Genomic DNA, 12,600 nt, shown 5'->3' with positions numbered 1-12,600 from the left:
CACTGACTAAACCATTATGTGACTTGAATAATGTTTGAAGTGCGATCTGTTCTCACACTTCTTCTTCATTTGCTCTCATTTCATAGTCCGATTCCTCCTGCTCCCATTTCGACTGTGAAGTCTCACCCGAAAAACCCTTCAATGAATTCTTGAAGGACACGAAATCTCTCCTGCAACAAATAATGTCTCTAAATAAGTAGACGTCTGCTCCGAGCAACCTCGAATGAAACTCTGGACCAAAACTAAAACTAACACTGTGAGGTTTCTGTGCCCGGGGTTTACATCTACAGAACCTTCCGATGAAACTCAGCACAGACCCTTATAGGATTGTATGGGTTAACGCGTTTCGACATTGCACTGCTAGGAAAGCATTCTTTTCAATAGTGTTCAACTTCTATGAAGACAGATATGCTGCCAGTTCTCAGGATGTATTTTAGAAAGAAAAAAGCACTAGAATGTTTTTAAGACATAAGCTTCGCTGCTTATTTATGTATTTATGAGAATATTTATTTATGTTATTGGTTATTTATAAGGACATCTGCCATGTGTATTTAAAGACAAATAAAAGTGAACTTATTTAAAAAAAAACTTCTGATTCCTTGATTTTTTTTGTCATTCACTTCTGTGCGAGTTTAAATACTCAAAAGTCATTTTTGCAATAGAGTGGATGTGACCCGTCCGCTGACTTTGGTTTTGACCCCCTAACCTACATGCGAGTTCAGGGACGGCGGAATTTTTAAGTTCAGGTGGACATCGTGCACATCGTGCACGTGGACCCTTTGGGAAAGTCCCCGATCAAACTTTCTATGACAAATGATGTGAAAATAGATCCACCGCATTCCACTCTTACTAATATTAAGTCACTCAGCCATCACCTTTACCCACCTAAACCGCAACGGGACGCTCAGACTTACAGTCTATAGGAGCAGAAATTGATCTCACATCGCTGCCAAGTAGTTCATGTGACGTTGAACCCCATTGACTTCCAGTGTATGAACACAGAACCGCAAAGACATTTCACAAAATATCTTCTCTTGTGAAGCGATCACATACAGGTTTACAAGCACATTAGAGAATAAACGATGGGGTGAACTATCCCTTCAAATGCCAAACATATAAGGCACACTTTTACAAGAATTACAAATTACTCAAGACCGCTTCTTCCAGAACGAGACATGTTTGAGGATCAGGAGGTGTGTGTGTGTGGTGTCACGGTACGGTTTGTCAGTGATGTAAGTTAGAAAACAAAACTATAAAATATAATAGATCTCTTATGTGCGAGTGTTATTGAGACCAAACCACACCTCGGTGAAGTTCCTCAATAAGTCTTGATGGCTTTATTCCATATGTGATCTCGTCATGATGCGGGACGAAGCAGTTCAGTTCATCACCTCATTACTGATCACAGATCAGTAGCGCAGGACAGGTGATGCATCAGTCGAATGAAACCCTTAAAACCACATCCTGAAATGTAAGGTGTGTGAGTCTTTGAATGCACAGAACACTTTTGTAAACCGAATGACATTGCAGTTGTATTCTGTTGCTTTTAAGAAACAATTCGACCCCACGTGAAACTGTTTTGTTATTTTCTCAATCGCATCACATGCCATGTAGTTACTCACGCCAAATCTTTCAAAGTCTCAAGAACATGCCCGGGCCCCATGAGCAGTGACGGCAGCATGCAAGTTGCATTTGAAATTTCACCCTTGACCTTTGACCCCTGCAACTGCACGAATCCAACCATCTGCAATCATCCGACTTATTTACGCATTTAATACTAACATAACTAGTCAAAGTTTACATTTATATGCATTTGGCAGACCAAGTCTTTAAAATGGGACTTCACGTTCGCAATTGATCATAATGCGCATTCTCGGAAATCAAACCCGCAGCACTAACGCAACACACTCGCACTTGAGCTGCAATTTAAGGGTTAATACAATGCATTGCATGAATTTCTATTCAATTGCAATAAGATTAAGCCGTAATCCAACAACAGCACACCTCTGTTTAGAGCGTGCACATCTTTCCTACATGCACAACACATTGAACCTGCACGTCTCCCACACACAAAAACATCACGCACAAAAAAAAGTAAGAAACGCTTACGTGAACATTTTAAGACATACATACAGGGTACGAAGTATCAGTGTTTATTTGCAGTCTTCTCCACGTCCGGACACTCCACTGCATTTGACAGTGATCGCATTTTAATGAAAGGCCGATCCTCACATGAGCACCACTAACAAAGACACTGGATGCAGTGAAAACTTTAACAGGAAGCTTCTGAGGTTTCCTGTGTTGTAGCGTGATCATTTACCTCTCCAAACATACTACACCCTTCTACAACCTTCTTCATGGCCCCGCGCTCGACTGGAAAAGCGATACTTCATCTTTAATCCCAAATGTATTCATCTTCACGTGGTTGCAAACCTGTATGCGAGTCTTTCTTCAGTGAAACACAAAAGAAGATATTTCGAGAAATGTCTCTCCAGTTTGTGTTCATATGATGGAAGTCAATGGGGTTCAGGTTTGTTTGTTTATGCAGCGTTCTTCAAAATATCTTCTTATGTGCTGTGAAGAAGAAAGTCATACAGATTCGGTTTTACAGTTTGACGCAACATCATGAATGAAACGGAAACACAGAGCACACGCTAAAACAATGACCAAATGAGGGAAAAGGAATTTTTCTTTATTTTTTTTTTCATTTTGCTTTGATGAATAAACAGAAATTCACCCCTTGTTGTCATGTAACGTTGTGGTCTATTTAGTCTGTTTTGTATTTCTTTCTCATTGATACATTAGGGGGAAGAAAAACTTGCATCTCTATTGTCTAAAAGTGCCATCTTTTTATGCCGTTAATAAAACAAACCAAACAGGCAAAACAAGCAAGTTAACAACATCAAACAGTTTGAACAAACAAATAATGCGTTTGTTACATCTCCGCATGTCTCACATCGAGAATTGATCGCTGATCGGCGGTTTCTCAACCCACTGGCCGTAACCCTTCCTCGCCAGGTAAGATTTCAGGACGCTTTTTGCTTCCTGGTACGGCTTTGCCATCATCTGGATGTTCCATAAACAATGAGATTCATTGAGAACAATTATCGATCATTAAATCATTCTATATTGTAGACGTGACGTCGGGTATTGATGAAGTGTCTGCGGTACCTTTGCTTCTCTGTATGTGACAGCGGCGAGCAGCTCCTCTCTCTGGGCTTCTTTAGCCACCAAATTAAATCGACTCAACATAGCTGCTTTACACAGCCGACTGGCCAACGCTGGACTGCTCTTAAACGGAGAACTGGTAAAAAACATACCCATAAGAAACACCAATACAGATGACATCATCACGCGTGCACATATATACAAGAGGAATATTTTACCCAAATATGAACATTTTCTCCATTTAGATTTTGAACAAATGCAAATCGGTGGCTGCATTTTCATATAAAATGATTGTCCAACTGAGGAAGGAAAGTCACATGCATCGGGAATGGCATGAAAGCGACTCAATTATGAGAGAAGCACCAGTGCCTAAATAAATCATAAAAGGCATTATTACAGTTGGGTTAACTAATAATTTAAGGCAAACTAATGTGCATTGATAGGAGGATGGTATGGCTGCAAGGGAAGGCTACTGGCTGATGCGTGAACGAATGCATGGATGGATGCACGTACAGATGGAAAACAACACTTACTCTTCAGAAGACTTGCCCTCCAGAGCATCCACCACCTCAGTCGTAAGGTCGCCGTGGCTCCAGTTAAGACTGAGGGATTTCTGGGAAGGTTGTGTGCCTGCAGGCACGGCCGAGGTCACCAGGCTGATGTGCGGCCGGTAGACGTAGTAATACAACGGAAGGGTTGAGGTGACGCCATCCACGCGCTGACTCACGGCCATCTGCAAACCGCGTACATCACTGCAGCCTCCCTCACCTCAACACATTAAACAGATAATAAATGTTAAACAAAGTGTTTGCCAATGCAAATAAGTGCGGTTAGTCCAACATACCTAACACGTAATAAACATTGGTATCAAGATATTTTGGAGACATTTTTTTTTAATTCAAAACATTAACAAATTTCAATAAGCTTTCCGTTGAACATACAAAACTGGGCATACAGATTAAGGCCATTGCACATTTACACACTGCCTGCGATATATTATAAATGTGCAAAGACCTAAACTAAACATTCCATATGCAAATAAATAAAAACTGAACGGGTCAGTCACTGGAAAACTATTCAAAATAATTATGAAGAATTTATTAAACCAAATTAAAATTGAAAAGAGAAATAAAAACGGCAAAAAAGAAGTTCTTACGGCACAAAAATAGAAATGTTGTATATGCTCACATAACGTGTTATAAGCTCAATTTAAACAAATAAACATCATTTCATTTTAAGAAATGGATAAAGCGACACGAGCCGCATTCAAATTAGCTTGGTAATATCTCGATATGTCTGCAACCAGATTTGTATCAATTTACCAATGAATATACTGTTGACGTAGACGGGCTCAATGAAATGACTCAGTAGCGCCCCCTGGAAGCCCAGCACCAGCCACTGTGTGATCTTATCGGTTGCAGACATGCTGACCACATGAGAGCCCATCTGCTCATATGAGCTGGAGAACTTCGAGAAGACCTTCCCTTCCACCACAACATGAAGCCCGATCTGATTGTTCACCTCCCACGCAGAGATCGACAGCGGATTCAGACGCCTAGACCACAAAAACAGCGCTTCGATCTATTAAGAAACAGCAATGAATTTCATATTTTGTACAATTGGAAATGTACGTCGGGTTTAAACCATTGACGTGATGCATTATGTCTGCATTTGCAGCGAGGTCATGCGTGTGTTGATACCCAAAGATCTGTGATTTCGAAAGGTCATCGTCTCAGGTTATTAAGTCATCGTTAGTATGTTTAATAGTTTCAAACATGTGAGTGGCCGTGTGCGTGTGTTTGTGCATATGTACAGTTGAGACGGGATCTGCGCAGCTCCTTTGGGCAGCTGACTCAGGTACAGGTGTAAAGTCAGATGGTTTTTGAAGCTGAGGAGTTTGGTGGTCTGGTCCTGCTGGAAAACCGACTTCTCCTCCAGAGAGGGATTCTTACTGAAGAACAGCAAGAGATTTTTGTACAGAAACCTACAGCAGATTGAAACATATTCAGGAATTCAGAACAAGCTTAGACGAACAATGAACAAACATAAAGATCAGCAAATATTTGATATATAATAATATTCAGAGAAAGCGATTTGCGAGATGATGAAATGACGGCGACAACCTCATCACCCTGTCATCCATAACAATCTACACATTCCAATCATTTTTTCAGTCACCCTTTATGTTTGTTGCTGGGTTTTTCAAATATATAGCCAATAAAAAGAAAGTGGCCGTATCTCAGACGGTTTCTGTATATCTCAAGTTAATCTTGATTACTTACAGAATACATGTAGTCATTTAGCAGATGCTTTTATCCAAAGCGACTTACAGAGAGTTCAGGGAGCAATAAGCAATACGTCATAAAAGACCAATAATACAATAGGTGCTAAAACAAACTACCTGTTGAGAAAAAAGGGTTAGTGTATTTTTTTACATTTGTCTGACAAGTATTCACAGAAGAGGTGTGTTTGAAGTAGTTTTTTTGAAGGTTGAGAGATGTGGTTGACTGGACCGCATTGGGAAGATGCGTAGTATCTGCCCTTTATTTCCTCCTGCGTTCTCCATGTCTTGGACTGCTGCTCTTTGCAAATCTGAACTACGTTTTCATTTCATACTTCACCAAAAATGTACATTCTCAAACACACATTCGAGTTGTTCCATATCCGATTCAATGTCTTTGTTCTGATGAACACAGAGAAAGATATTTGGAATAATGGTTATAACCAGACACATTTTGGCCCCCATTGACTCCCATAGTAGGAATGTTTTTTACAAAAGTGCCCCAGAACAGTTTGCTGTCCTACATTCTTCAAAATATCTTCTGTTGTGTTCAGCAGGTAATTTTTCCTACTATGCGAGTCAACTGAGGGTCTTGATCTGTCTGGTCATAAGAACAAACACATTTATTCACATTTGGAACAACTCGAAGGTGAGTACATGATGACAGAATTGTCATATTTGGGTGAAGCACCCTTTAAGGCTGTTAATAACTTGAATTAACTGACCCCTTTCTGTGACATTTGCAATAGCAAGGTTGGCAGATCATGACAAACATAAAATCAGTCAATCAAAACTTAACAAAACTACAAACGTGTACACGAGTCCGTTTACCTCATGAGTGACCTGCGAGCAGTTACCATCGCATGAGAATCATGCAGGATTCGTCCTGTGGGCGCCGGAGTCGCTTTGGTGTTCGAGCTGCCCGTCCCGAGAGCAATGACCTCACATCCTGTGGCTTCAGACACAACACGTTCCTTCATGTTAACATCCAAAAATAATCAAAACCACTCAAGGTTACCGGTATAACAGCACACTGTGGATGTTATCTACAAATCTGATAACAAACTCCCACATTGTCATTCTTCATTTGTCTTTTCCAAATTCAGGATAAAGAATCCTCAAGCCGCTACGGACACAATATGACGACTTACTCTTCCATAATATTTACGTAATTGGAACAGCATTGTTAGCCACCGTTCCATCGCGTATACTGTACGAGGATCATTGTCGATCGTTCCCATGATATTAGAAAAATGGGAAACAGGTAATGTTGTTTGATTTCTCTCATATCATTTCCAGGTTTGATAGTTTCGTTTTTATCCAAAGCGAAAAACTTCTGTCATCATGTATTTATGGGGTTCGGTATTGTTAAATTATCAACATTCCTCAAAATATCTTGTTTTGTGCTTTGCAGATAAAGGTCATGCAATTCATTTATTTAAATATAATTTAAAAAATCATAGTGTCATTAAATAAGTTACATTATTCTCTGTGACAAAATATCATTTGATTTCGGGACAAGGCCGATTCTGTGCGGAGAGGATTACGCAGCAACATCGTTTGTCACGTGACATTTTATTAGAAATCCCACAATGCCAGGCTGTGGTCTGACTTCCTGCGCGACTGACTTACGAGACTGCATGACAAATGCAGCCACTGTTCCGCCACAGGCAGAGAATTCTGGGTAACTGTCCATCAGCCTGGTGAAGATATCCCTCACCGCGCTGGGTACCTCATCCTTCAGAGGGTTCTTTCTCTCTGTCAACCACAGTGAAATTATTAGTCAACTTTGGCAATGGTTTAACCAAAAATAAACATTCTGTCACCTTACGTCACGCAAACTTGTATGACGTTTGTTCCCCCGTGGAACATGAAAGGAGAAATTGAGAACAATTCGATGGAGGAAAGAACGTCATACGGATTCAGAGCAACGTGAGCGTGGATGACAGAATTTACATTTTGGACAAACCATCACTTTAAGACACATATTAAAAAATAAAAGTTGCTCTGTATATCATCCCAATATTTAAACCATATCAGGCCTGAAACCGCTTTTTTTCAGGATTCTCTATTCTGATAAACGACACGTTTAATGTATTTAAAAGGAAGAATATAACTACCCATCACAGCCCTTCCAGGGTGGACTTCTGGTATGAACGAGTCTTTGTTCCTCACAGTCAGAGACACCGCTGAGAAAAAACATAAAGATGCACGCTCAAACAAACATCAAATCCACAATAAACGAAATATTGCTGCCGCGATTTTTATTGTTTTGGCCATGAATCATAATTATTAGTCTCCCTTAAATGTTTGTCACTGGGCTTTGCAAAAAGTATTAAAAAAGTGCTTGTAAACTTTGACAACACATCATATCAAATGTACAGTGTTTGTTCCATTTCCTTAAATTTGGACATCTGAAGTTTTGAAACTATTATTCTCTAAAAAAGATGAGAGTTGCGTTTTCCCGACATCACGGCCTCGGTGGATGATCACCAAATCGGTTACCATCCGAACTAATTGCTTAAACTACTTCCTGTACGAGTCACATGACTAAAGGTGCTATTCATGTCACAGGATGGGTTACACAGAAATTTACTACTAAGGGTTCGGAGTTAGTTTCAGGTGTGTGCAATAGTACAAACAATGCTTGCCTTAGCAAACAGCACTGACACTGACCTGTCCGTCACACTTTAAAAAGCTGAAAAATCCAACGTTTAACATGTTCCTTCTAGATACCTACAGGCTTCATGCGATCAGTTATTTGTTAACATTTCTCTAACACCAGCCCACTGTGAGCGTCCTTACATTTGACTTGTGTTGAAAAACAAAGGCTGCACCTCCACCTCAAACAGGAAAGAGCTTTACCACGGTTTCTGTGAATGACTGTCGGTGTGTTTCGATGGGAGGGAACGCAGCAAAGACTTTTCATTTCATTCGATTCTGAGGAAATGTTTAACGTTTATTTTTTAAGCGCTTGGATTTACATTAGAGGTAAAAAAAGGGGGAAGTCTGACTAACCGTTCACATCGATTCTATGGAAAGTGTCACACTGAATGTCACACGTTTTCTCGCACATAAACTTTACCAGCACATGCCAAAACAGAAATAGGTGCACGTTATTTACTCATCCACAAGTCAAAATCTTAAATCTGCTAAGGCGAGGGGCAATTAAACGCATCACATCACGTGAAAATGAATCATTTACTAGAAAATTCAACGTTTTATCAAACTTCAGCATTTGTCTTAGTCTTGACTGAGATCAAACATGGATGTCATGATATTCAAATTGTAATGCGATCATTATTTATTTCAGTAATTCTATTTAATATGATGTACGATAAAAGATGTCCTTATGTCTCATCAACAATGTTTTAAGTTTAACAAAGCCATTAAAAGGAATCGTTCACCTTCAAAAAGAAAATTCCGTCATCATTTCACACCCTGTAGTCATTTTGAGCCTGATTTTATTGCTTCTGCAAAACCCAAACGAAGATTGGTAACCAAAAACCGCTGGTCTACATTGACTTCCACTGGACACAAAACCAATGCAAATCAATAGAGACCAACGCTTTTCTGTAACCAACAATATCTTATTTTGTGTTCTGGAGAAGAAATAAAGTCATACAGGTTTTAAATGACAAGGTGGCGAGAAAATGACGACACTTTGAAGGTGACCTATTCCTTTAATAGCTTTTATTTTGGAGCTGGACCGCACGGACACTTTAGCTGTGTCTGAATTCGCTCAATCGTTAATTATCCCCTACATAGTGAATGCTAAATAGTCCACTAAATGGGGAAGAAGCAAATAAAAATGAGTAAACGATTTCACACACTGATCTAATAAACCCTTCGACTGACAGTACTGTCGCGGACATTCGTCATACCACTTATATTACACCTGCATGGCTTTGGATTGTAATTAAGTTTTTTTTTTAGTTTTTAATAAAGAGAACAATACTTTTTAGTTGTTTCATAGTTTGTCACGTTTCTTTACCATAACATTTATTTATAACGTTTAATAAAATGAACACATTTTAAATAAAACACGATTGTCTTTCATTTAATCTGTGTCTAAAATGGCACAAAATAACTGTCAACAAGAACAAACACAACGGTAACGTTAAGCGTTTCATTGCATTGATAATAATGTTAATTAAGCATTACATTAATGTAAATGTAGTCCTATTTCAAACTGTATAGTTAGTATTAATTTATTATTACAGTTAATATTTATGTATAACATATATTTGGCATACCTTATTTACATCATTTCTGAACACTTTAAAACATGTTTTGAACTTATTTTATTCTAGTGGGGATTATGACATCCACCTAAAGTATGTATTTAACTTGATTTGTTATATTTTCAATGCATTAATTGATGACGCTTTGAAGTGACGCCGAAGAGACATTTCAAATCACTTCTTTTAATTCCTCCATCCTCGCATCCTGAAGGCTGAAGCTCAGACGTGAGGAAAGGAAGCGAGGATGCACAAATAAGAATTGAGAGGCACCCAGTGTATGAACTGTGCTTGTATGGAAAAGAGTGTGTAAAAAAATCAATAAAAATCCTCTTTGTGTGTAGAACGGAAAATATTACACACATAATTAAAATGACAACGGGATGACTAATTTTGGCTGAACCGTTTTTTCATTGTTGAATGTTATGAATCATCATTAGATTCTTACCAGAAACCTCTGAAGGTATCTCAGCATTCTCTGAGCGTGCCACAAGCTCTTCTAGGGCAAGTTCAGCTGCTTTGGCTCTGGCCTCTTTTTTTGTGATGCCCATCCCGGTTTTATACTGGACTCCATCGATTACAACACAGAACGCAAAGTAAAATCCCGTAACACCTGCTGCTCGGAGGAAAGGCACACGCGTGTTGAATGCACGTCCCAGCATTTCAATCAAATACTTTGCGATTAAAAGGGGAATAATGTGCTACCGGTGGTCACGGTTTCCTTTAGATCCAGCTGAAACTGCAGAACCTGTGAAAGCTGGTGCAACGCAGACACCGGGTGCATCTCTCCTCCCTTATACCTGTCAATCAATTCACGGGGCAGAATCTGTTGTTTGGAATCTGTAAGAGACATCGGCAATAGACCAAAAATCACATAATAAGATTTACTGAGGGAAAACGTGAAATCAAAAATGAACGGCTGTACTTTTGGCATTCAAATATACACACATCAATCATATTTAGAGGTTTTATCCTGTTTGGGTGTTAAATACTCTTCCATAGCTTTTAAAGCAATAAGAAATCATGTATAGACTAAATGACTGAATAGCCTAAAAACACTCAAGATAAAGACTCTCAACTGGTTTTGGCTGTGACACTGAAGGCTTGGCCAGGAAGACATTTATTGTTGTTTATGTCGTTGAAATCAGAAAGTGAATTTCCATGTGACGACGATGGAAAGATGTTTGTCCTGCCCATGTGGGTCAAGCCAGCACGCCTGAAGGATGTCTCTCTCAACATCTCTATCTCACCACTGAAGAAGAAAAACACAAACAAATCAAATTCATTCAGAGAGGAAAACAAGCACGTGTTTGCATTTCTAGGTTCATAGGTAAGACGTGATGTCACATCCTTAAAAAAACGCCCACCTGGCGGGCCAAAGAATGATTTATTTGAAATGCCCGTCAGCTGTTTTATCATATTTGTTAAGTCAAAATACTCGAATGAAAAGACAAACCTGCGTTGTGCTTCTGCAGATATTTCAACCACAGCTTCTGCAAAACAGGTGCGCGCGTTGTGTGCTCTACAGACCAAACCAACCGGCGCATGACATGACGTCAGAGCAGCGCCAACCTTCGCGGTACTACGATGTCGTAAACATCGCCAAAAGTAGAGACTTTGATATTTTAGTGATTCAGTTAACTGTGGTGTAAATGCTTGTGCACGCAAATAATATTTGTTTTTTCTTCTTTTTTTGCGAATTAATATCTAATGTTTGTGAAGCAGTCCTGCCCGCTCCAATATGGCGGCAGCGCAGCTAACGGCTAAAGCGCTTAACTCAGCATCCGTTGATTTAGCATCTACGTTCCAACCCAGCTTTCAACTACGGTAGTACTTCCAAAATGACGTGTTTATTCTTGACGCTTCTGTGATGGATTTAATTCACATGTAAATGTCATAATGCCTTCCCAGATACACAATCCATCTGGTTTACGTCTATTTGACGTCTGCATTTACATCTGCAATAGGCCTACATAGTTTGCTCGTCTGCAATACATCTCGGAGATGTCTGAGCGCCTGTAATGCGTCTGATTAAGATCTGGGCTGCGTAAAAACATCTGCTTAACATTTTAGAAAGAGCATCCATTCTAAATCATAAACATCTTACAGACATCTTCTAGAGGTCTATATGACGTCTGACAGCAGACATCTCAGAGACGTTTTGCAGGTGAGCAAACGTCTCGTAGATGTCTTGCAGATGTCAAATAGATTGATTGTGCTATCAGGGTTATTATTTATGTATATGTTGATTTGTTAAAGCGTCAATGACAGCCACGTGGCTGTACTGTACATTCAAGTCCGTAAATTAGTGTTCAAACGAGCATCAAAACCATGTTAGCAACATGACCACTATTATAAAAAAACGTAAACTGTCGTAGGCTATATGAGACCAGTTTTTGATTGCACGTACGCTTTTTGTTGTCCTTATGTTGCTTCAACTGTTTAACCTCATTTGTAAGTCGCTTTGGATAAATGTAAATGTCAAATGTGACGTTTATTGTGTCAAATCGAGTAATGCAAGAATCACAGTGTTAGCACACAATCCAAAATGAATGAATCGATTCTGATGTGTGGTAACTGAAGCAGTAATCAACACAAGTTTTTGCAGAATAACGTCAACCATGTGGCACACATTTTTGATTTCACACAGTTGGATTGACAGTCACACAAACATTTCTTCTCGTAAGTACAACCACAAACATATTCTTGTTCCATTAAATGAAGCCCAATATAATGAAATTCTGACCTAGTGATTAAAAGTGAAATATATGAAAGTGACACCGTGCTCAGTGCTGGTTGTGTGATTAGGGACAATCAAGGGGTTTTTAAAGGGTTACTCATGAAAACACAGTTTTCCAGTGATGTGTGTGTGTGTGACTCAAGGAAGGGTGTGCAACAGGAAAACACAGT

At 39.3% G+C, this 12,600-nt stretch overlaps 1 protein-coding gene across 1 annotated transcript; it reads right to left on the bottom strand.

Annotated features, from left to right (window-relative positions):
• Window positions 1–2,132: 2,132 nt before the first annotated feature.
• On the bottom strand, window positions 2,133–11,276 carry adad1 (adenosine deaminase domain containing 1 (testis-specific)). Its single transcript, XM_079479662.1, has 13 exons — window positions 11,147–11,276; window positions 10,770–10,942; window positions 10,396–10,530; window positions 10,139–10,306; window positions 7,570–7,638; window positions 7,082–7,207; window positions 6,281–6,404; window positions 4,982–5,152; window positions 4,491–4,723; window positions 3,702–3,936; window positions 3,172–3,304; window positions 2,957–3,066; window positions 2,133–2,574 (listed from the first exon to the last, which is right to left on the bottom strand). Exons 2-13 carry the CDS (start codon window positions 10,927–10,929, stop codon window positions 2,568–2,570), a joined length of 1,671 nt encoding a protein of 556 aa, XP_079335788.1. The 5' UTR covers window positions 10,930–10,942; window positions 11,147–11,276; the 3' UTR covers window positions 2,133–2,567.
• Window positions 11,277–12,600: the final 1,324 nt, after the last annotated feature.

Source organism: Barbatula barbatula (assembly GCF_947034865.1).
Source record: "Barbatula barbatula genome assembly, chromosome: 18".
Lineage (NCBI taxonomy): Eukaryota > Metazoa > Chordata > Actinopteri > Cypriniformes > Nemacheilidae > Barbatula > Barbatula barbatula.
This window is presented reverse-complemented; position numbering and strand designations above follow the sequence as displayed.

Bases quoted from the DNA above. Each gene is read 5' to 3' on its own strand.
- adad1 (XM_079479662.1), bottom strand. From the start codon at position 10,929: ATGTTGAGAGAGACATCCTTCAGGCGTGCTGGCTTGACCCACATGGGC. The intron at 4,724-4,981 runs GTACATATGCAC...TTTGTGGTCTAG, and splicing joins GCGCAGATCCCGTCTCAACT to GCGTCTGAATCCGCTGTCGA. The intron at 3,305-3,701 runs GTAAGTGTTGTT...GTTTTTTACCAG, and splicing joins GAGGGCAAGTCTTCTGAAGA to TTCTCCGTTTAAGAGCAGTC.